At 45.2% G+C, this 26161-nt stretch overlaps 1 protein-coding gene across 4 annotated transcripts in view; it reads right to left on the reverse strand.

Moving 5' to 3' along the window:
• The window catches only part of fastk (Fas-activated serine/threonine kinase), a 78728-nt gene that overhangs the window by 19006 nt on the left and 33561 nt on the right, over positions 1-26161 (reverse strand). For all 4 annotated transcript variants that reach the window (XM_069922685.1, XM_069922684.1, XM_069922682.1 and 1 more), the window contains 2 exons: positions 22632-22723; positions 17083-17782 (listed from right to left, as the gene is read on the reverse strand). In XM_069922685.1, coding sequence (XP_069778786.1) covers positions 17083-17782; positions 22632-22723 — 792 coding nt within the window. The remainder of the gene's footprint in view (positions 1-17082; positions 17783-22631; positions 22724-26161) is intronic.

The raw sequence follows: 26161 nt of genomic DNA on the forward strand, positions 1-26161 counted from the left end.
TCCCATTTCTCCCTTGACCTCTGTAAATCTGGTTTTGCACTTTCACTCTGGAGAGCAAAGTACAATTGTTATGAATTTTGGTGTATTCCCCAGCCAGATTGTTCACTCATTTCAGGTGGGGCTAATGCTGGCCCCTATCTTTCTCTCAGGAACAATCTTAGCTGAAGAGAACAGAAGAAAGTCCCATTAGCTACTCCATATTTCTGTTTTAGTTGATCAAAAGGCAGAAGAATTCCTTCTGCATAGCAGTCTTCAATCTATCTTATTCTTCTGTCATACTAAGAGTTTAATACTGTGTTATCTAAATTCATTGGGCCGCGACATTCTTACATAATGATACCCTTAACGATATCCCTGCTTTTATCTCAATACACTCACAAGTATTAATATACGATCCGACATTCCACTTCGAGATAAAATCCTTTGCTGCCCCCGCTTTCATTGAGTCTAATCCCATTTGAATCCAAGAAGTGGGGGTAGTGGGGGGGGGGGGGGGGGGTGGGAGAAGGCTGCCTTCCTCAAAGAAAGATGAAAGAAATCAGGCTTGTGTTGACAAATAATAGTTTCTAAAGTCCAGTAGCCTAAATCCTCCCAGTTTATAATTCAACGTTAATTTTTCCAGCAAAATTCTCGGCACCTTATTGTTCCATGGGAATTGGCGAATACAATTATTTAATAATTTAAATAAATTTTTGGCAAAGAAATAGGCAGTGATTAGAAAAGATATTGTAATCTTGGCATCACTTTCAGTTGACACAGTTAACCCTTCCCACCAAAGTAATCGGCAACTCTTTCCATTTCTGCAAATCCTTCTCTATCTTCCCCAACAGGGGAGTATAATTTAATTTGTACAAATTCTGTAGGTTTTTGTCAATCATTATTCTTAAGTATTTAATTCCATCTACTTTTCATTTAAATCAACTTCCTGTTTGATGTCTTTCATAATCAAAGTTTATCAATGGCATTATCTCACTTTAAGCCATATGAATTTTATAGCCCTGAAACTCTTCCATATTTTTCTGGTGTGGCTTGTAATTTCTCCAGAGACTCAGCCAGGTCAGATAAATAGATAGCACATCATCAGATGATTTTATGTTCTTGTCCAACTTTGAAGTCCTTAATATCCGGATCTCTCCTTATAATCTCTGCCAGCGGTTCAATTGCAAGGATAAAAAGCCCTGGGGACAGAAACACCCTTGTCTACTTGATCTACTCAAAGGGAAAACTGCTGACATTTGACTATTAGTTATAATTCTGGCTTTTCGTTCATGATAGAGACTTTTTAAACAATTTATGAATGTTCTACCTATTTCAAATTTCTCCAACGTCTTAAATAAAAAAGGCCATTCTAAGCTGCCAAATGCCTTTTCCACTGTTATTCTGGAATTCAGTTTTGATTTGGCCATATGTATTAGATTAAATAACTTACCCAGACTATTTGAAGTGTCTTCCTTTAACAAATCCCAGCTGATCTGAGGTATCAATTTAGGTAAATATTGTCCTAGTCTATTAGCTAATGCTTTCGCCAGTATCTTATCTTCTCTCTTTGGCTTGGCTTCGCGGACGAAGATTTATGGAGGGGGTAAAAAAAAAGTCCACGTCAGCTGCAGGCTCGTTTGTGGCTGATCAGTCCGATGCGGGACAGGCAGACACGATTGCAGCGGTTGCAAGGGAAAATTGGTTGGTTGGGGTTGGGTGTTGGGTTTTTCCTCCTTTGCCTTTTGTCAGTGAGGTGGGCTCTGCGGTCTTCTTCAAAGGAGGCTGCTGCCCGCCAAACTGTGAGGCGCCAAGATGCACGGTTTGAGGCGTTATCAGCCCACTGGCGGTGGTCAATGTGGCAGGCACCAAGAGATTTCTTTAGGCAGTCCTTGTACCTTTTCTTTGGTGCACCTCTGTCACGGTGGCCAGTGGAGAGCTCGCCATATAATACGATCTTGGGAAGGCGATGGTCCTCCATTCTGGAGACGTGACCCATCCAGCGCAGCTTATATCTTATAATCAGCATTTAAAAGCAAGGTAGGTCAATATGATGAGGTTTTTAATGGGTCCCTGTTTTTTTCGGCCACACTGTGATGATAGCTGTTGAAAAAGAGTCCAGGAAAGTCTGAGTCTCCACTGCCCGACCCAGCACATCCCTTGTAAGAGGCATCAACAGATCCTTAAATTGTCAATAAAACTTGGGCAGGAAGCCATCCTCCCCCAGAGACTTAATAGCTTGGAGAGTGTTGAGAACCTTTTCAATTTCTACACTTGTAAAAGGGGCATCTAACTCTCTGTCTGTTCTCTTACCTTGAATATTGGAAGCTCAATGTTCATCTCATTATCATCTCCTAATAATTCTGATTTACATAGCTTTGTGTAATATTGTTTAAAATATCATTAATCTCTTTTTGATTATACGTTAGGATGTTGACTTGTTTTATCCATTTATCATCCTCGATGTCTCCTCTGACTTCTGTTACAAAGACAAAACCTTATGTGCTCATTCTCCTAATTCATAGTTTTGTTTAGTTTTTTTTAAATAATTTTTTTCTATTTTATACATTTGTAATATGTTACATCTCAATTATTTTATTCTCTAAAGAGCCTATATTTTTCTTGTAAACCTACCCTCTGATATTCTTTCTCCAGTTCTGTTATTGCTTTCTCGAAATGATCCAATTCCACATTATATTCTCTTTTAAGATTTTTTGTATAAGAAATAATTTGCCCTCATAGATAAGCTTTAAGAATATCCCACATCAAAAAGGTGTTCAGTGAAAGGGAGATTTGTCTCACAAAATACTTGTGTCTCGTAATAAACTCACAGAAGTCTGTCCATCTCAACAATGTGACATGAAGGTGCCATCTGTACACATTTTCCTGTTTTCCACTGACACAATACTTATGATTAATAGTCTGATAATTAGCATCGCCAATAATTTTGGTTTCAACCACTCAGACATTAGAAATAAATCATCCTTGTATGTGAGTCATGGACCCTTGAGTAGAACGAGTAGTCTCTCTCTGTGAGGTTGAGCTGCCTCCAAATATCAATCACAAGATCACAAGACAAAGGAACAGAAGCAGGCCAAATAGGCTCAATGAGCCTGTTCCGTAAATCTACACTAAGCTACTCTACACTAGTTCCAATTTCCAGCCATTTCCCCATACCTCTTGATTCCCTCACTAATGAGATACTTGTCCATTTCTTGTTTAAGTACTCCCAGTGATTTGGCTTCCACTGCTGTTTGCGGCAGTGAGTTCCACAGATCCACGACCCTCTGGCTAAAGAAGTTCTTCCTAATCTGTTTTATATGGATAACCTCTACTTTTCAGACTATGACCCCCTGTCCTCGATTCACCCACCAAGGGAAACATCTTACCCGCATCCACCCTATCTAAACCTTTCAAAATACGAAATGTCTCTATGAGATCTCCTCTCATTCTCCTATACGCCAATGAATACAATCCAAGAGCTGCCAAACGTTCCTCATCTGTTAGCCCTTGCATTCCGGGAATCATCCTAGTAAATCACCTCTGCACCCTCTCCAACAACATCACATCCTTTCTAAGATAGGGGGCCCAAAACTGCACACAGTTCTCCAAATGAGGCCTCACCAGTGCCCCATAGAGCCTCATCAACACCTCTCTACTCTTGTACACGATTCCTCTTGAAATGATGCCAACATAGCATTTGCTTTCTTCACTACCATTCCCACCTAGTCATTAACTTTTAGATTTCCCTGCACGAGGACACCCAGGTCCCTTTGCACATCTGAGGTCTGAATTTTCACCCCATCCAAATAAAAATCTGTCTGTTTATTTCCACTGTCAAAATGAACAACTGTACATTTCTCAATGTTAAATCTCATCTGCCATATTTTTGCCCAGTCTCCCAATCTGTCTATTTCCTTCTGCAACTTTACGGTTTCTACATTTCCTACTCCGCCACCTATCTTGGTGTCATCCGCAAATTTGGTCACAAAACCATTCATACCACAATCCAAATCGTTAATATAAATTGTAAACAGGAGCGACCCCAAGACCGACCCCTGGGGAACACCACTAGTTACAGGCAGCCATCCAGAAAAGGAACCCTTAATAATTTCAACCCTTTGCTTCCTGCCTATCAGCCACTTTTCTATCCAGTTAATAACTTTCCTGTAATTCCATGCGCCTTCATCTTTTTAGCAGCCTAACGTGCGGCACCTTATCAAAAACCTTATTGAAAATCTAAACAGATAACATCCACAGCCTCCCCTTTGTCTATCCTACTTGAGATTTCTTCAAAAAACGCTAATAGGTTGGTCAGGCAGGATCTACCCTTTAAAAAAACCATGCTGACTTGGACTGATCCTGTCGTGCATCTCTAGGTATTTCATCATCTCATCCTTGAGGATCGACTCTAATATCTTCCCAACCACTTACGTCAGACTAATCGGCCTAGAGTGTCCTTTGTTCTGTCTCCCACTTTTCTTAAACAGTGGAACCACATTTGCGACCTTCCAATCCTCTGGAATCTCTCCAGTCTATAGATTTCTGGAAGATCATTGCCAATGGATCTACAATCTCCTAAGCCGCCTCTTTCAAAACCCGCAGATGCACCTCATCCTGTCCAGGAGATTTATCAATCTTTAATCCATTTAATTTGCTGAGCACAATTTCTCTAGTAACCCTAACTGAATCTAACTCTACTCCCTGAAGCCTCTGACTGTCCGGGATATTACTAATGTCTTCCACGGTGAAGACAGACGTAAAATATTGATTAAGTTCTCTGCCATCTCTTTTTAACCCATTACAATTTCCCCAGCATCGTTTCTATCGGTCCTATGTCAACATGTGTCTCTTTTATTCCTTAAAAAAACTCAGTATCGTTTTTAATATTGTTAGCTAATCTCCTTTCATAGCTCATCTTTTCTTTCTGAATGACTTTCTTTGTCACTTTCTGTAAGTGTGGAAAGGAGTCTCAGTCCTCTGATTCCCCACTAATTTTAGCTTCCTTGTATGCCCTCTCCTCTCCTTTCATCTGATCCTTCATCTCTTTTGTTAGCCACAATGGTACCATCTTCCCTTGGCCTTTGCCCTCGTTACTGTTCTTGCTGTTTTATTCAATATCGGATCCAAACAGAAATTAAACCTCCCCCCCCCACCTCCCCACCCCCCCCACCAGGCCGACCAATATATTTAGTCTACTCTCTGCTGCTTTTAAAAAGATATCCTTCATAAAGACTTGATTGTCATAATTTGGAGAGCAAATATTCCTAAAAGTCCAGGATTCTGCATAAATTTTACAATGTGCTACTTCAAACCTTCCAGCTTGGTCAATCGATACATCTTCTACTATTTTCATTAATTAGAATTGCTACTCCTCTCGCCTTTGAACCGAACAAAGACGATATTACTTGTCCCACCCATCCTCTTTCTAATTTAGCATGTTCCAATTTAGTAAGGTGTGTTTCTCTGCAAGAAAACTACATCTGCCTTTAATTTTTTTTAAGTGTGCCAAGACCTTTTTCACCAGCCCTCGCCCGTCCTGCCCCGGTTTGACTGACCAAAATGCAACACCTCACACTTGCCATCTGCTGATCCTCACCCACTGACTCAGTTGACTGCCTCAGAATTAGGCACTCTTCCTCATTGTCCACTACACCACCAATTTTGTCATCTGCAAACTTACAACCACAATCTCATCCAGAGGGTTAACACAAATAACAAACATCACTGTTCACAGGCCTCCATTCTGAAGAACATCCCTTCACATGACCCGTGACCATCAAACCAATTTTATTCCTAATTGGCGAACTCACCCTGGATCCCATACAATCTGACTTTCTGGACAAACCTTCCACATGGATCCTCATCAAAGGCCTTGCTAAAGTCCACGTGGACACATCGTAATCTTGGTTACCATGGACACTCAGTTTCTCTGAAGTATCATATATGACAATAAAAGGAATCTTGAACCTTGTCAAAAAAACCCAGTCAAGTGCATGAGATACAATTTCGCACGTGCAAAGCAACGCTGACCATGCCTAATTAGTCTGTGCCTTTCCAAATGCCCTCAGAATCCCCATTGAGGAAGAGCTTACTCACAGAGAAAGGTCTGTAAGTTTCTTTCATAAATTTAATTAACTTAGGAATAGGTAAGGGAGGTAACGGAGAAAGTAGTTTGGGCAATGCAGTGGGATGTGAGAAGTCAAGGACAGCACATTTGTTCCTGATTATGACACCTGCAGAAGGTGCATCCAGCTGCAGCTCCTGACAAACCAAGTTAGGGAACTGGAGCTGGATGAACTGCAGATCATAAGGGAGGCAGAGGCAGTAATAGACAGGAGTTTCAGGGAGGCAGTCACCCCGAAAGTCAGAAGATGGTAACAGGGTAACTGTCAGGAGAGGGAAGAGGCAGACAGTGAAGAGCACCCTGCAGCTGTTCCCCTCAGCAAGTATACTGTTTTGGATGTTATTTGAGGGGGTCAGACGATCTACCAGGGACACATCTAAGGCACAGAGGCTCCACCCCGGCTCAGAAGGGAAGGGGGGGAGAAGAGGAGAGCAATGGTGATTTGGATCTTGTTGGTTAGACAAGTGAATAAGAGATTCTGTGAATGAGATTGAGGCTCCTGGTTGGTTTCTTGCCCCCCCAGGTGCCAGGGTCAGGGATGTCTCTGATCGAGTCCACAGCATTCTGGAGGGGGGAGGGGGAACAGCCAGATGTCTTGATCCACATGGGGACCAATGACCTAGATAGTAGGGATCAGGTCCTGAAGAAGGAATATAGGCAGTTGGGAAGGAAGTTAAAAAGCAGGACCTCAGGGTGGTAATCTTGGGATCACTGCCTGTGCCATGGATCAGGGAGGGTAGGAACAGGATGTTGTGGCAGATGAAGGTGTGGCTGAAGAGTTGGTGCAGGGGGCAGGGGTTCAGATTTCCGGATCATTGGGATCTCTTCTGGGGAAGGTCTGACCAGTACAAAAGGGACGGGCTGTACCTGAACTGGAGGGGGACCAATATCCTGGCAGGCAGGTTTGCTAGAGCTGTTGGCGGGGGTGGGGGAGGGGTTTAAACTAGTTTGGCAGGGGGGTGGGAATCAGAATGTGAGTGTGGAAATTAGAGTAGCAGGACAAAAGCTTGATGCTGTGTGCTCTGAGTTGGTGAGGAAGGAAAGGCAAAGGACAAAACATAAAGGGAGCCAGTTAGGGGTGGTTGAAATGTCTATTTCAATGCTAGGGGTATCAGGAATAAAGGGGATGAACTTAGAGATTGGATCTGTACGTGGAACTACGATGGTGTGGCCGTAACTGAGACTTGGCTGGAGGAAGGACAGGATTGGCTGATGCAAGTACCAGGGTTCAGGTGTTTTAAAGGGAATGGGATGGGAGAGAGAAGTGGGGGGGGGGGGGGGGGGGGAGGAGTAACCTACCTGGTCAGGGATAGTATCACGTCTATAGAAAGGTAGAAGGCTGCAGAGAAAGGGTCCACTGAGAGGGAGTGGGTAGACATCAGAAACAGGAAGGGAGCTCTCACTATGCTGGGAGTCATCTATAGGCCCCCAAATAGCCCTCGGGTCACCGAGGAGCAGATCAGCAGGCAGATTTTGGAATGGTAGGAAATACAGGGTTGTGGTTATGGGTGATTTCAACTTCCCTAATATGACTGGCACCTCCTGACTGCAAGAGGGATGGATGGGGCTGAATTTGTCAGGAGTGTCCAAGAAGGATTCCAGACACACTCTGTGGACTGGCCGATGAGAGGAGAGGCCAGACTGGATCTGGTTGTGGGAAATGAACCTGGTCAGGGGGCGGACCTCTCGGTGGGGGAGCATTTTGTTGAAAGTGACCACAACTCCCTGAGCTTCAATGTAGGTACGGAAAAGGTTAAAAACAGTCAAACTGGGAAAATATTTAACTGAGGAAGGGCTAATTATAAAGGGATGAGGCAGGAACTAGCGAGAATAAATTTGAAATAGCTGTTTAAGGGTGAAAGCACAGAGGTAACATGGAGGAAGTTTAAGGACCACTTGTGCAGGGTTCAGGATAGGTTTGTCCCACTGGGACAAGGATAAGATAGTAGGAAAAGGGAATCGTGGCTGACGAAACAGGTCAGGCATCTGGTCAAAAGGAAGCAGGAAACAGGAAGGACTCATGAGAAGTATATGGTAGCCAGGAAGGAACTTCAGAAAGGACCTAGGAGAGCTTGAAGGAGGCAGGATAAGGCCTTGGCCTGTAGAATTAAGGAGAACCTCTATGCGTATGTGAAGAAGAGGGATGATGAGAATGAAGGTGGGGCCGCTAAAGGATAAAGGGGGGAACGTGTGGCTGGAGGCAGAGGAGGTTGGGGTGGTGCTAAATGAATACTTTGTGTCATTATTCACAAGGGAAAAGGATTTTGATCAGGATGAGGTCGAAATTGAACAGGACTTTGTGCTGGACAATGCAGAGATTAAGGAAGCAGAAGTGCAGATGATACTACGATATGTGGTGTTGTGGATAGTGAGGAAGGTTTTCAAATCTTGCAGAGATTTAGGCAAGTTAGAAAGGTGGGCTGAAAGTTGCAGATGGAGTTTAATGCTGACAAGTGTGAGGTGCTACATTGTGGTTGGACTAATTAAAATAGGACATACATGGAGAATGGTAGGGCGTTAAAGAATGCAATTGAACAGAGAAATCTAAGAATAATGGTCCACAGTCCCCTAAAATTGGAATCTCAAGTGGATAGGGTAGTGAAGAAGGCCTTTGGAATGCTGGCCTTTATAAATCAGTCTCGAGTAGAAGAGTTAGGAGGCAATGTTCAAATTGTACAAGGCATTGGTGAGGCCAAATTTAGAATATTGTGTTCGGTTCTGGTCACCAAATTATAGGAAGGATGAGAGAGTTCAGAGAAGATTCACCAGATGACACCTGGGTTTCAGCACGTAAGTTATAGAGAAGGGTTAAAGAAGTTAGGGCTTTATTCCTTGGAGCGTAGAAGGCTGAGGGGGGGATTTGATAGATGTCTTTAAAATGTTGAGGGAGGGATAGATAGATGTGGATAGACCTTTTCCATTGAGGAGAGTGCAGATTCAAACAAGAGGACATGAGCTGGGAGGTGGGGGCAAAAGTTTAGATGCAACACAAGGGGATGCTTCTTTACTCAGAGAGTGGGGTCTGTGTGGAACGAGCTTCTGGTAGAGGTGGTGGAGGCAGGTACAATGTTATCTTTTAAGAAAAATTTAGATAGGTATGTGGATGTAAAAGGTATGGAGGGTTATGGGCAGAATCCAGGTCAGAGGGTCGAGGAGAGTATAAGTGTTTCAGCACAGATAAAAAGGGCCGGGATGGCCTGTTTCGGTGCTGTAATTGTTATATGATTATGTGTTGGATCTTCTTAAAAACGTCAAGATTGATAAGTCACCGGGCGAGACGTGATAAATCCTCGGCTGCTGTGGGAAGTGAGGGAAGAGAGAGCTGGGGCAGTAGCTATGATCTTTGAATATTGTTTGGCCGTAGGGGAGGTGCCAGAGGAATGGAGAATGGTAAATGTGGTCCCCTTGTTCAAAAAGGGTAATAGGGAGAACCTGGGAATTCTAGACCAGTGAGCCTTACATCAGTGGCGTATAAACTATTGGAGAGGGTTCTTAAGAAAAGGATCTATGAGCATTTGGAGAAGTTCTATCTACTCAAGGATAGTCAGCATGGCTTTGTGAAGGGTAGGTCATGCCTGACGCATTTAATTTGAGTTTTTTGAGGAGGTAAAAAATTGATGAGGATAAGGCGGTAGATGTGATTGACATGGATTGCAGCAAGGCATTTGACAATGTCCCCCATGACCGACTCAAAAAAAAAGTCATGAGGCACTGGATCAGTGGAACCTTGGCTGTGTGGATAATAAATTTGGCTTGTAGAGAGAAAGTAGAGAGTAGTAGTGGACGAAAAGTATTCTGCCTGGAGGTCGGTGATTAGTGGAGTTCTGCAGGGGTCTGTCTGGCTGACCTGGATGAAGAGACAGAGATGGGTCAGTAAGTTTGCAGATGACACAAAGGTTGTAGATGGAGCTGAAGGTTGTTGAAGGTTACAAGATGATATAGACAGGATGCAGAGTTGGGCAGAAAAGTAACAGATGGGGTTCAATCCGGATAAGTATGAGGAGATGCATTTTAGAAGGTCAAACCAGAAGGCTGAATACAGGGTTAATAGTTGGTTACTTCAGAGTGTGGATGAACAGAGGGACCTTGGGGGTCCAAATCCATACATCTCTCAAGGTCGCCACGCAATTTGATAGGATAGTTAAGAAGGCCTATGGGATGCTGGGTTTCATTAATAGGGGGACAGAAATCGGGAGTAGAGAGGTCATGTTAGAATTCCACAAATCTCTGATGAGACCACACTTGGAATATTGTGTTCAGTTCTGGTCACCCCATTATAGGAAGGATGTAGATGCCATGGAGAGGGTGCAAATATTTACCAGGATGTTGCCTGGTCTGGGAAACAAGTCTTATGAGGCAAGCTTTGTAGAGCTGGGACTTTTCTCTTTGGAGCGTAGAAGGATGAGAGGAAACCTGATAGAGGTCTACAAGATTCTGAGAGGCAGAGATAGGGTGGACAGCCAGCGCCTGTTTCCCAGGGCACAATCAGCAAACACCAGAGGACATACCGTATATTTCAGTGTATATTGATCTCCATTTTTTGTCTAATTTTAAGGGTTTTATGGTGTATCCAGTGTATGTTGACCCCCATTTTTTGGGCTGTCTGAACCTCGCAGGAACAACCCAAAACCTTTTAAACCCTCACAATCGCAAGTAACAAAGCTGTAAATCAAGTAAGTAAAAAACACCTTGGCCCATGGAGCTGGAGTGGCGACGGCAACCTCAAGATTCCAGATAAGAGCGGTAATGGCGGCGCCCAGCTGTGGGGAACTGTTGGGGAGCAGTGGTACCAGCAGTGGGGAGGTGCTTACAGCATCCACTTGTATGCCAAATTGATGTAAATCTGGTTTTATCATTGAATTTAAGGTCTCAAATGTATATCTGGTGTACAAGTCGACACCACCCCCCACCCCACCCTGAGAAATTTTTTAGGGTTTCATGACTCAACTTATGCACCAAAATATAGAGTATGTACAAAGTGAAAGGAGGGAGGTTTAGGAGAGACGTCAGGGGTAAGTTATTTTACACAGAGTTGTGGGGGTCTGGAATACCTTGCCGGGGATGGTGGAGGAGGCTGGAACATTGGGGGCATTTAAGAGTCTCTGAGACAGGCACATGAATGAAAGAAAAGTAGAGAGTTATGGATCTGTGTAAATAGTAATATTTAGGTTAAGCTAGATTTCTTATAACTGTCATATGTAATGTAGTAGGTTTGGAAGAGGGTTACACACAACACAGTTGCAAAGACCTCATTACACTCAGAGCAAAGCGTCAGTTTGGAGTCGCAGTGTGTCTCGAAGAACAATCCCATAATGGAACAGAAGTGTTCTTAGTTGAAACTCAAGTGCCAGGTGTGGTTCTTAAAAGCAATTAAGACCTCATGAAGAAGAGAAATGAAACTTAGAGACATGTGAGTGATCCTACTTAAGCATCTTGAAACAGAAGTGAGGTAATCTTTTGGAGTCATGGTCTCTACAAGCCAGAGGTATGAAGATCTCATGATTTCCAAGAAACTGTTGCAAACAGCTATTAAAGATTTCAGTAAATGGTCACATGATTTCAAAGAAATTCAGACTGACCTCATTGGCGACGTAATTTCACACAAGTCCATGGGTATATATACATATCCTAAGGTACAGGCATCTTGAGGCCAGAGAAGCAGAAACCAGAAGGAAATGATTGACAGTATTCTCTGGAGAAGGAGGAAGTGCTGTTCTAAGTGGCTTTAAAGTAAGCCAGAACACCTCTGACTGTCTATTTTTTGTTATTATTTAGACGCCAGCCTCATCATGGGAAGAATCTCCAGGAGCTAAGAGGCCGTTGAAGATTAGCCAGTGTGAGAGTTGAAGAAGAAATCATCTCTTCCTGAGGAAAATAGCTCAACAAGATTTATGGGGTGGAACAGGATTGATTCAATGTTAACAAACATTTAATTACTGCTTTAAGCAACAATTTAAAAGAACTTGATGCTGCGTAATCACTTCTGAACAACAATTTAACAGACCTTCACGTTCAACCAAACTTCAAAATACTGGGCCTTAAAGCTAATTTTTCAGACTCAAGTTTAAACTGAAATAGTTTGGTCTTTAATACACGCACACATTGATACAATTGCACTCACAAATAGTAGGGTTAAGCTTGGAGTTAATAAGTTTAGAGTTAAGGGAGAACTGTTATGTGGTTAATAGTTGAATAAAAATTTTTCCACTATCTGGCAAATCTTTCATTGCTGTTCCTGTGTTAGTACTAACGGGGGTTGGTTAGTTCATAACGGGGATTTTTAGAAAGTAATATATGGGTCAGGACAACATTGAGGGGCCAAAGGGCTGTGCTGCATTGTTCTATACTCATTCCTTTGATTTATGAAGGCCAAGATGCCAAAAGCTCTCTTTTCAATCCTGTCCACCTGTGATGCCACTTTCAGGGAATTCTGTATCTGTATTTGTATTTCCAGATCCCTCTGTTCTACCCCACTCCTCAGTGCCCGACCATTTACTGTGTATGTCCTTTCTTGGTTTGTCCTTCCAAAATGCAACACCTCCCACTTGTCTGCATTAAATTCCATCTGCCATTTTTCAGCCCATTTTTCCACCTGGTCCAGATCCCTCTGCAAACTTTGAAAACCTTTCTCGCTGTTCACAACATCTCCAATCATCATGTAATCTGCAAACTTACTGATCAAAATTTCCCACATTATCATCCAGATCATTGATATAGATGACAAACAACAATGGTCCCAGCACCGATCCCTGAAACACGCCACTAGTCACAGGCCTCCAATCTGACAAGCAATCAATACACTGCTACTCGCTGGCTTCTCCTGTCCAGCCATTGTCAAATCCATTTCAATACTTCACCATGAATAACTTCCATCTGAATCTTTCTGAACAACCTCCCACGTGGGACCTTGTCAAGGGCCTTGCTAAAGTTCGCGTAAACAACATCTACAGCCTTTTCTTGGTCATCTTTCATGGTAACCACCTCGAAAAATGATTGGTTAAATACAACCTACCAAGCACAAAGCCATGTTGACTATCACCAATCAGTTCCTGGCTATCAAAATGCTTGCATATCTAATCTCTAAGAACACATCAGAAATAAATCACAAAATTCTGTAGACACTGTGGTTGAAGTAAATAAAACAAAATGCTGGAGAAGCTCAACAGGTCAAAGTGTCCTTTATGTAGCAGAGGTGAAGATACATTATAGTCGTCTTGGGCTCAAGCCCTTCATCAAAGCATGAGAAAATGCCGGCCAGAGTGGGAGGGGAAGGGAGAGAGGGTGGCAAAGGCAGGAGATGATAAGTGGAGAAAGGAGGAAGGGGACAGCAGCAATTAAGTGGAGGAGGGATGACTAGGTGGGTGGGAGAACTGGAAAGACAGGATAGGGGAGAGGAAAGAGAAGGTGAGCAGGTTTAGTGGAAGGCAGTAAAGTCAATGTTAATGGAGAGGGCCCAAATGGAAAATAAAGTGTTGTTGTTCCTCCAAATTGTAGGTGGTCAGGGTGGGACAGTACACAACCCCATGGACAGACATGCAAGTGTGGGAACGTGACTCAGAATTGAAATGGTTGGCCACTGGGAGGTCGTTGTGGGTGTGAACAGAGCGGAGGTGCTGAGCAAAGCGATCTCCCAGTCAGCGACCGGTCTCTCCAATGTAGAGACTACTGACATCAGACTCACCAGCCTATAATTTCCAGGGTTACTTTAGGAGCCTTTTTAAACAACAGAACATGAGCACCACATCTTTGGCTAAGGACATTTTAAATATTTCTGCCAGAACCCCTGCAATTTCTCCAGGAACTTCCCTCAAGGGAATATCTGGTCAGGCCCATGGGATTTATCTGCCTATATTTGCTTTAAAACAGCAAGCATTTCCTCCTTTATAATCTGTATCAGTTCCATGACCTCACTGCCTGTTTTCTTTATTTCCCACGACTCTGTGCCCGTTTTCCTGAGTGAATACTGATGAAAAAAAAACATTTAAAATCCACCCCATCTCTTTTGGCTCCATAAAAGCCGACCACTCAGATCTTCAAGGGGATCAATTTTGTCCCTGTCTATCCTTTTGCTCTTAAGATACTTGTAGAAACCCTGAGGATTTTCCTTTACATTGTCTGCCAAAGCAACCTCGTGTCTCCTTTTACCCTTCCTGATTTCCTTTTTGATGTTTTTCTTGCATTTTTTATTCTCAAGTTCCTCATTTGCTCCGTGTGGCCAATACCTGTTATACCCCTCTCTCTTCCGAACCAGATCCCCAATATCCCTCAAAACTAAGGTTCCCTCTGCCTGCTAACCTTGTCTTTAATCCTGACAGGAACATACAAACTCTACTCTCAACATGTCACCTTTGGACATCCTCCACTGACCTCATACATCCTTTCCCGAAAACAACATCCCAATCCATACATTCTATATCCTTTCTCATTACCTCAAAATTAGCCTTTCTCCAATTTAGAAACTCAGCCTGAAGCCCGAACCCATCCTTCTCCATAATTAACTTGAAACTAATGACATTATGATCACTGGACCCAAAATGTTCCCCTACACATACTTCTGTCTCCTGTCCTGTCTTGTTCCCTCATAGGAGATCCAGTATTGCATTCTCTCTCTAGTTGGTATATCCATATATTGATTTAGAAAACTTTCCTGAAAACATGTGACAAACTCCAAGCCGTCCAGCCTTTTTACACCTTACATGCTCTCCATCACTTCAACAACTTCCAGTTCCCCTGTGCCGGATTGCCTCATTTTTACCATGGACGTCCAGTCACTGTAGACTTCCATCTCCCACAAAGGAGGTCTTGAACCTCTCCGCTTCTTCCTGGATAACCACCCTCCTCCATCTGGCAGAACTTGTCCTCACCCTCAATAACTTCTCCTTTTGTTTATCATACTTTCTCCAAGTTGAAGGTGTAGCCATGGAAACCCCTAGGGGCCCCGCTGTGCCTATTCTTTCATTGGCTACGTGGATCAATCCATGCTACAAGCCTACACAGGCAAGGCCCCTCAACTCTTCCTCCGCACATGAACAACTATATTTGTGTTGCCTTCTGCACCCACGATGAACTCATCAACTCTATCCGCTTTGCCAACTTCCACCTTGACCTCAAATTTACTTGATCCACCTCTGGTAACCCACTCCCCTTTCTCGATCTCCCTGCCTCCTTTCAGGGGGTCAGACTATCTAAAAACCTCTTTCATAAACCCACTACCCCACACAGCTAACTGGACTACACCTCTTCCCACCCTGTCCCCTGTAAGGATTCCATTCCTTTCTCTCAATTCCTCTAGCTCTACCACATCTGCACCCAGGATGAGGTCTTCCATGCCAGATCATCTGAGATGTCCTCCTGCATCAGAAAATGTGACTTCCCCTCCACCGCCATCAACTTGGCCCTCACCCATATCTCCTCCATTTCCCACACATCAGCCCCAAGGCACAATAAGGACAGGGCTACCTTTGTCCTCACCACCACACTACCAGCCCCTGCATTCAACCGATTATTCTCTACAATTCCCGTCTCCAACAGTCATCCCACCACCTGACACATCTTCCCCTCCCATCTCTGCTTTCAGCAGGGACCCCTCCCTCCGGGATTCCTTCTTCCACTTATCCCTTCCAAATATTCACCATCCCCCCAACTTGGTATCTACCCCTGTGATACTTGGACTTGTACCTCTTCCCTCACCAACATTCAAAGCCCCAAACAGTCCTTCCAAGTGAAGCAACACTTCACTTGTGAATCTGCAGGGGCCGTCTACTGCATCCGGTGCATCCTCTACAATGGAGAGACTGGACGCAAAATGGAAATCATTTCGTTGAGCAACTTCATTCTGTCTGTTGCAACAGCAAGGATCTCCCAGTGGCTACCCACTTTAATTCCACACAGAAATATTGCACCAACATGTCTATTTCATGGCCTCATGCACTACCAAACTGAGGCCAGCTGAAAATTGGAGACCATCACCCTCTATCCATCTCTGCAGTCTCCAACCAGATGGCATCAATATCAACCTCCAATTTCCATTACCAACTCCTCCCTGGTCTGCCTTCCCTCCAACTCCCCACATCATCCTTGTCCAATCCTGATCTTCACCCTCTGCCCTCTCCCCAACACTTCTCAGCTCCTTTCTCTTCTATCCTCCCACCTGTATCCACCTGTGACCTGTCAGCCTGTGCTCCTCCCCCTTCCCCACCATTTATTCTGGATAGGTACATGGATGGGAGAAGCCTGGAGAATTATGGAATGGGAGCAGGTCAGTGGGACGAGGGAGATGACGAACAGCACAGACTAGGGGGGCTGAATGGCCTGTTTCTATGCTATGCGACATCAACTGCCTTTTTACTTCCTGTGGTTTCTGTGTGTCCTGCTGTGTGCCTTGCCCTTTTCATTCCTCCCTCTCTATCACATCTAAAATCACAGAATCCCAGAACATGGAGTTGCCAGTCCTGCCCCTCCTGCAACCAAGTCTTACCAATGGCCACAATGTCATAATTCTATGTGCTGAACCATACTCTGAGCGCATCCACCTTTCCTACAATACTTTCATTGAAATAGATGCACATCAGAACATTATTCCCACCACGCTCGACCTTTCTATTCCCGTCTTTGTCTGCAGTCTTAGCAACATCTTTTTCCACCACCACTCCACTAACTGCTCCGACCCTCTGATTCTCATCCCTTGCAACTCTTGATTGAATCTGCCAAAACTCTCTCATGACTTTATCAAATTTCCTCTTGCTTCTCTATCCAAAGGAGACTCACCCCAGGTTCTACTGTCTCTCCAGGAGTTGAAGGACCCCATCAACAGAAATCTGCCTTGTGTGGTGGCCCAGGTTTATACGGTTTGCTGCAATTTCCTTCGTTTTGACCTCTAAGCCTCTTCTGATGAAGAGAGTATGACCCATGTCTGTAACAGCTCTGGTTAAAGAGACATGGTTTGTGGAGACCAGGGAAAACTGTCCCTGGGCATTTACCTGTTCACTTGATCGTTGTTCCGGCCCCTCTCCTTGTCAGTCAGTCGCGGACTGGACAGTTGAAGAGGTGTAGGCACTGGCTCCCCCTGTCCTGCCCTGCCCTGGCCCTCAGGATAGGCTAGGTTGTCGTAGAAACTTGGGGCTGGCTCCTCATTTCCGAAGAGATGGTGTTCCTGGTCCTGGGGAGCTGTTTCTGCTTCCTCGTCCAGGATCTTTCCAATGGGGAACTGAAAGAGGGAATTGGAGCTGATGGCAGGGGAAGAGCCAGTGGTGGCAGGCGGTTGGTTCAAGCTGTCCGATGGACTGCTGAGTGTGGAGCTCTCCTGACTCTCCAGCGACTGCTCCTTGGTCAGACTGCTGTAGTAGTTGGAAGGAGGGTAGTATGTGTTGTACTCAACCGTGGCGCCCGATAAGATGGAGGAGCCACCACTGCCTGGTACTCGCGTGCGGTTGAGGAAATCCATGCCAACCATGTGCTCAGCCTCTCTCTTCTCCTTTGGCATTGTGTCATTGGGACAGAAGGGCGAGAACCTCTGGAAGTCAGAAGTCAGTGAGGTGATGTTGGCCAGGGTGTGAAGGGCACTGGGCTTCTCAGTAGATTTTGGAGGTGGGAGGAAGGAGCACAGTGGAGTGCCGGCATTGGGGGTGGTCCCATTAATATGGAGGACAGCGCCTGAACCATTGATCCACAGTAAGAAGTCTGGAAATGGAGCAAAAAGGAACAGATAATCACTCGTCCCTCAGTCTAGTTCAGTTACACACACCCACACCCACCCCATGTCCACAAGCAGAGGGAGGTATAGTGTCTCTTCACACTATACTGCTCCATGAGCTGGTGTGACCAGCTACATCAACCCATGTGCAGATGGAAATTACGTTCACCACAGCCAACTGGTCCTGGTGATGAATGAGGCACAGGAACCAATCTGAGTCGCAAAGAAAACTTGCTGGACAGTTTAAAACAACAGCGACCTGTCTCACTGACTTTTCCTCTGGAGTCATAGGAACAGAGGAAGTAGGAACGAGTAGGCCAAAAATGGCCCATCGAGCCTGCTCCGCCATTCAATACGATCATGGCTGATCTAATTTAGGACCTAACTCCACCTACCTGCCTTCTCCCCATATCCCCTAATTCCTCTATCATGTAAAAATTTATCTAACTGAATTTTAAATATGTTTAATGAAGCAGCCTCAACCACTTCCCTGGTTAGAGAATTCCAAACATTCACTACTCTCTGGGAAAAACTACTTTTCCTCATCTCTGTCCTAAACCTACTCCCCCGAATCTTGAGACTGTGTCCCCTCGTTTTAGTTTCCCCGGCCAGCTCAAAATACCTTCCTACATCTATCCTATCCATACCCTTCATAATCCTATATGTTTCTATAAGATCTCCTCTCATTCTTCTGAACTCGAGTGAATACAATCCTAGATGATTTAATCATTCATCATAAGTCAACCCCTTCATCCCAGGGATCAACCTAGTAAACCTCCTCTGGACCGTCTCCAAAGCCAGTATATCCTTCCTCAAATATGGAGACCAGAACTGGACACAGTACTCCGGGTGCGGTCTCACCAGTACCTTATACAGTTGCAACATTACCTCCCTACTCCTGAATACAATTCCTCTAGCGATGAAGGCCAACATTCCATTTTCCTTCTTAATAACCTGCTGCACCTACAACCTAACTTTTTGCGATTCCATAAGACATAGGAGCAGAAATAGACCATTCAGCCCATCGAGTCTGCCCCACCATTTAATCATGAGCTGATTCATTCTCCTACTCAGCCCCACTGCCCGGCCTTTTCCCCATAACCTTTGATGCCCTAGCAAATCAAGAACCTATCAATTTCTCCTTTAAATACACCCAAGATCCTGACCTCCACAATCGCCTGTGGCAACAAATTCCACAGATTCAGGGGGGCTCTAGATGAAGAAATTCCTCCATATCTCTGTTCTGTGGATGCCCTTCAATCCTGAAGTTGTGCCCTCTTGTCCTGGGTTCTCCCACCGTGGGAAAAGGTAATTGTGTTCAGGACAAATTCAGGATGGGTGATTAACTGGTCCTTGCTGACATCACCCAAGAACAGGAGCAAACTTACATTTCTTGGCACCAAACCTAAAAACTTTCATTGGACTCCCCAGAACTTTGTGCACGATTCATTCATTCCTGCTCATTGAACCAAGCACGAATCAACACTCACAATTGTTTTCGTCTCTGTGCCTACTGCCTGTACACAAAAAACCTGCTCGTGCGTCAGGAAGAGTCTCCCTCAAGGGCAGCCCAGTGGATGGACATTCAGCAGTTAACACTGCAAGTCATCAAACCCTGGAAGAGCAGCCCCCACAGTCATGCCACACAGTGGCAAGTACCCCTCTTAGAGAAGATGTACAACTCTGGACCCACCTCTCTGCTCCGCTGAACACCCAAGACCATCAAAACTGCAGGCCAGTCGAGTTCCTCCAGTGCACTGACTAACATCCACAGTGAATTTTCTGACACAATAGTTTGGCAATTCAGTGATGTGCTTTAGGACCCATAAGAGCTAAGCAAGATAGTTAAATGCAGCTGGTTGGTACAATACCAAGCTGGCAAGACTTGTCTCTGCTGGGTTCCAATCCTATTTGCACATGGTGCTGGCTGGGACAGAAATGTCCTCCATCACCAAGGTTATTTTTAATCCATCCCTTGGTAAAACTGGCAGTATATCTAGCCTCTAAACCTGCATCATCTCCACCACAACGGCTGCCTGCTTCTACCTTTGGGAACACAATCCTGCTCTGCATTTATCGGTTCATCCAACGCACTGATGAAGGTGTTTATCCCTAAGGCAGTGGATTCTCCTGACCTTGCCACTGACACACTAAGCTGTAAAACAAAGTTTAACTCAACCAGATCTAGTCCACACCTTGGTTCCCTCCAAACTTGGTTCCAATACTCCTTTGTCCAGCTCTCCATCTTCCAGAAAGGCACACCTGAAACCCTGCTGACCGATCTCGGAATTCTCAATGCTCCCTGATTCCCCTGTACCCCATGAGCTCACCAACCATTGTAGGTTCCAAGTTAACTCAATAGACAATAGGTGCTGGAGTAAGTAGGCCAATTGGCCCATCGAGCCAGCCTTAAATTCTCATATTGTGGTGTTGATAACACTAATGAGATATTTTGGCCATGAAGATAACAGATTCAGGTTCAAAACTGCCAGCTAATTGCTGGAACTGTGGAGTTGGAGACAGCAGAACTTTACTCACAAGCTGCAGACTTGTTCTGAACAAGAGGTTTCCTGAGTTCTTCCACACCTCGCACACAAAACCTTTCCATTCAAATCCCGTTTCACCCAGTTAAATCATTTATCCTTCTCTGTCTTCCCAGCGGTGTGGACCATAATGCTGCACTGCCCATCCCACAGTGTGACCCCCCCTCAGTACTGCCCCTCCCACAGTGACCCCCCCAGTACTGCCCCTCCCACAGTGACCCCCCCAGTACTGCCCCTCCCACAGTGACCATCCCCTCAGCACTGCCCCTCTCACAGTGATCCCCCCACAGTACTTCCCCTCCCACAGTGACCCCCCAGTACTGCCCCTCCCACTGTGACCCCCCTCAGAATTGCCCCTCACAGTGACACCCCCCCCTCAGTACTGCCCATCCCACAGTGACACTGGCACTGCAGCATTCCTTCAGGGCAATCAGGTAGACAACCGTAACAATTACGGTTGGATTTTTTTTGGTTGGGCAGGTTGGCAGAGGAATATTTGATGGCATCTAACACATCAAAATGTGAGGTCCGACCCATACAGTGAATGGTAGGGATGCGAGGAGAGTTGTGGGTCAGAGGAATCCAGGTACAATGTACCTCAAAAGTGGTGTCACAGGTAGAGAGGTTTCATCAGGTGTAGAATGCAGTCTCTGGGAGGTCACGGTGCAATTGTTAAAGACGGTGAGGAGAGTTGGGTTCAGTATTGTTCACCATGTTACAGGAAAGATGTGAAGCTGGAGAGGGTGCAGAGATGATTTATGAGCGTGTTGCCAGGACTCGGGGACCTGAGCTGCAGGGAGAGGTTGAGCAGGCAGGGGCTTTATACCTTGCAGTAGAGGAGGATGAGGGGTGATCACATAGAGGTGTTCAAAATTAGAAGAGGAATGGATCAGGTGAATGCAGAGAGTCCTTTGCCCAGAGGAGGATCAGTAACCGGAGGAGGGGGGGGGGGGGGGCGGGGGGGTGGGAGAGATTTAAGTGGAACTGAAGGGTAACGTTTTTACACAGAGGGTGACGGGTGTATGAAATGGGTGCTGGGGGAGGTGTTTGAGGGAGGGACTACTGCAATGTCTAAGAAAAAAATTGGATGGATCCATGGATAGAATGGGTTTATAACAGTAGTTTTCAAACTTTTCCTTTCCACTCACACACCACCTGAAGCAATCCCTGGATTAATGCTCTGGATTAGTAAGGGATTACTTCAGGTGGGCAGGTGGGGCCAGTGTGGTTGGGACATTTAGGTTGGCAAGGGATGGTTGGGTTGAAAGGCCTGTTTCCACACTGTGTGGCCCCAAACCTGATGAAGGGCTCAGGCCTGGATGATGTGTGACCTGCTGATTTCTCCAGCACGTTTGTGGATAGGGTCCATGATTACCACATTCTGCTGGGGTTTCCTCAGCACTGTCTCCCAACAACACGGCTCCCTCAAAACTATCCTCCGACAGTACCCTGCTCCCCAGCAACTTCATGTCCATCAGTCCCAGCGATGAGCCAAAGTCCCTCAAAATGGATTCAACCACACAAACGTCTTACTCAGAGGCGATTGGAGGATTTGCTGCAAAGTCTGCACCTCCATTAACGACAGGACACAGAGGTGTCACACTCACTAAACTGGAAGGTCTGGAGGCACATGCCTGCTCATGCTTATCTTCCACAAAAGGCAAGGTCACCCCTCACTTCCCATGGATGCTGCGTGACCTGCTGAATTTGTGAATTGCGCTGCGGCATTCGATACTGGAGCAGCAGAAGGGGCTCCTCAGTTAAATTTAATACCCTAAATCTTGAAGCTATGTCTCCTAGTTCTGGCTTCCTTAATCAATGGAAACAACTTACCTACCTCCATCTTTCACAATTTTATAGGTTTCTATAAGATTCACTTTCATTCTTCTGAACTCCAGCAAGTACAGACCCAGACGACTCAATCTTTCCTCATAGCATACCCCCCTCTCTCTGGAATCAACCTGGTGACCCTCCTCTGCACCCCCTCCAAAGCCAGTCCATCCTTCCTCAAGTAAGGGATCCAGAACTGCACACAGTTCTCCAGATGCAGCCTCACCAGGACCTTGTACAGTTATAGCAGAACTTCCCTGCTCCTCAACTCAATCCTTCCAGCAATGAAAGACCATTTGCCTGCTGCACCTGCAAACCAACCTTCTGTGATTCATACACAAACACGTCCCTCTGCACGTCAGCATGCTGCAGACACTTGCCATTTACCTGACAAATAATATTCTGATCTTCCATTTTACCTTCCAAAGACCAGCATAGAAAGAGGACAGAATGGGGGCATTACCTGTGTAATATCCTGGGGGAAGAACCTCGTCCTGCTTGTAACACTGATGACCAAGCAGCTGCCTCAGAGCTTCTGCCACCAGGCCTTTGTAACTATCAAATAGAGAGGATGGCATCTCAGATATACATTAAGGAACCAAAACCCCTCACAGTAACCACCGCAGCTTTAACAAGAGAAATTCACGATATTTAACAACAGAAGTTAGAAGAAAACACATTGTGGAAGATGGAAGAAGGGAGAATCCAGTTTTAAGGCATATGGCCAGAATTAAAGAACCTGACTTCAAGGAGGCTGCAACTTTGGCCATCAATGCATGGGGAGAGAGAAAGGGCATGCTCAAGAGGCAGGGATCAGAGGAATTGAGCTTTGGGGGACACAGGTTGTCCTAAGAGGGGTCATGTGGTTTTACAAACAGAGAGAAAACATCCATTTTTTTGGGAGAGAAAGACTGAGAAATTCAGCAGTAGTTGGGGTTGAAGGCTGCAAGTTGGCAGTTCTGCTCCAAGACCCCATTTCATGATTGGTTTCGAGTTCCGAACTCGGCCTAGTCAAACTTCTCTAGTCAATTGCAGAGGTTGTGGCTGGTTATTGTGTTTCTCCCCAAATAGGGGAAAAAGAAGAACTCCTTGTGGTCACCTGGAAGAAGAAGGTATGTTTTGGAAAAGCACAAGAGGGGGTAAGTTTCTTGGGTAAGACACCTCAGTTGCTGATTGAAGGATATCAGTTTGTGTGTGTCCAACAAACATCCCTGAAGCCAACAAAGACCTTCCTGACAATAACAAGTTAAAGCACCATATCCTGGTGAACATAATATCTGTTAAATTCTGTGCAGAGTGTGGAAGATTGCCTGATACCAGTGAACTTGGAGAAGTGAATGAATGGACAGTGAAAAATAACTTTGCTGAGAACATAAACATGACATACACGTGTACTCTTAGAATTAGAAGGGGGTTAAGTTAATAGTAATGAGTTAAAGTTTGATTTTATTATGTATTAAGAAAATAAAACCAGTTTTGTTTAAATAACCATCATCTTGGTGAATTTCTGTTACTGCTGGTTTCTGAGACCTTTGGGCTCGTAAGACACCAGAAACAAGAAGAACAAACACCCTCCTACCCCACACCCCTCCCCCCCCCCCCCACCAACCTCCTGTTGAGAAGGAGATGACCCTACAAGATAGTATCCACAGTGGCAGACTGGTGAGGGGTTCAGCGGCCGTGGGAAACTAATGGTCAGGGGACCCACACAGGCTGTGGGCTGCTGGAGGGTGGCAATTGGGAACCAAGTAACAGAAAAGGGAATTGAGAGGATGCTGAGGGCAAGAAGGGTTCCCAATAGGAGGGAGGTAACAGAAAGGAGATTATAGATCCATTAGCCTAACATCGGTGGTTGGGAAGTTGTTGGAGACCATTGTCAAGGACGAGATTTGGAGAACCTGGAGGTACATGACAAGATTGGCCCAAGCCAGCCTGGTTTCCTCAAGGGAAAATCTTGCCTGACAAACCTACTGCAATTTTATGGAGCAACCACAAGCAGGTCCGACACAGGAGGTGCAGTGGATGTTGTGTATTTGCACTTTCAAAAGACCTTTGACAAGGTGCCAGACATGAGGCTGCTTCGCCAAATGAGAGCCCATGGAATAACAGGAAAAATACATATTGAAGTGCCAGTTGATGAAGAAGTAAACAAAGACAATGTGGTCAAACAATAATCATGGCTTTTATTAGCAGAAACTAATGGTGCAATAATGAAAGACAATGGGTGCAGACATAGTTATACCCCAGGGGAGTGTCTATAACAGCAGAGATAATGCACAGCCAATGTTAGTAAGGCAAGGCTCGCTGAAGGGAAGACTGACAGCTCAGCAGAGATTCACCACACATGCATGGGCAGAGCATTGGCTGATGGGCAGGAATCAGAGAGTGGGAATAAAAGGATCCTATTCCGGTTACCAGTGGGGTTACGCAGCAGTCGGTGTTGGGGCCACTTCTCTTTACGCTATATGTTAATGATTTGGATTGTGGCAAAGTTTGCAGATGATACAAAGATAGAGGCAGGTAGTGAGGAGGGAACAGAGATGCTGCAGAGAGACAGAGAGAAGAGGAGAACGGGCAGAGTGGAAAATTAAATACAATGTTGGAACGTGTCCATTCATGTACTCAGGTAGAAGGACTGGACTCCTTGGAATTCAGAAGATTGAGGGGGGACCTCAAGAGGCATTTTGAATGTTGAAAGGCCTGGACGGAGTAGATGTGGCAAAGTTATTTCCCATGGTTGGAGAGTCCAGGACAAGAGGGCACAACTTCAGCATTGAAGGGGCTCATTTAAAACAGATGTGGAGGAATTTCTTGAGCCAGAGGGCGGTGAACCTCTGGAATTTGCTGCCACGCCTGTGGAGACTGGGTCATTAGGTGTATTGAAGACAGGATTGATAGGTATGTGGAATAGTCAGGGTATCAAAGGTTATGGGGAGAAGGCAGGGGAATGGGGCTGAGTGGGAGAATCGATCAGCTCAGGCGAGCATGCAGGTACAGCAGGCGGTTAAAAAGGCAAATGGTATGTTGGCCTTCATATCAAGAGGGTTTGAGTATAGGAACAAGGATACCTTACTGCAGCTGTACAGGGCCTTGGTGAGACCCCACCTGGAGTATTGTGTGCAGTTTTGGTCACCTTATCTAAGGAAGGATGTTCCTGCAATGGAGGGAGTGCAGAGGCGATTCACCAGGCTGATACCTGGAATGGCAGGAATGACTTATGAGGAAAGATTGCGCAAATTGGGATTGTACTCGCTGGAGTTTAGAAGATTGAGAGGGGATCTCATAGAGACACATAAAATTCTGGCAGGACTGGACAGAATGGATGCAGATGGGATGTTTCCTATGATGGGAAAATCCAGAACCCGGGGCCATGGTTTGAGGATAAGAGGCAAACCATTTAGGACCGAGATGAGGAGGAATTTCTTGACCCAGAGGGTGGTGAATCTGTGGAATTCATTGCCACAGAGGGCAGTAGAGGCAGGTTCATTAAATATATTTAAGAGGGAATTAGATCTATTTCTTCAGTATAAGGATATTAAAGGTTACGGAGAGAAGGCGGGGACGGGGTACTGAACTTTAAGATCAGCCATGATCTCGTTGAATGGCGGAGCAGGCTCGAAGGGTCGAATGACCTACTATCTCCTATGTGTCTATGATGAAATGGCAGTGACTCAATGGGCTGAATGGCCTACATCTACTTTTCCATCTTAGGGTCTTAAAAGCCTCAGGCACTGAAGGCTTCCTGATCATATTGGGTTGTTGATAGATTGAACAGGAGTCTGTGTGGTTGCAGAGGCTGTGGGAATCGCTGGAGGAGAAACCACAGACACTCAGTGACTCTGAAGGGACTCTCTTTTGCTTCTCTTTCTCTCGTAATGTAAGGGGTGTCAGACGACAGTAAAGGGGACTCTTTGCCTTACAGCAGGCAGAAGGTAATTTTGTGTAATACTACATGTTCTGCACTATTACATGGCAATAAAGGAATGTTGAATC

The sequence above is a fragment of the Narcine bancroftii genome, chromosome 2 (genome assembly GCF_036971445.1).
Source record: "Narcine bancroftii isolate sNarBan1 chromosome 2, sNarBan1.hap1, whole genome shotgun sequence".
Taxonomy (NCBI): domain Eukaryota; kingdom Metazoa; phylum Chordata; class Chondrichthyes; order Torpediniformes; family Narcinidae; genus Narcine; species Narcine bancroftii.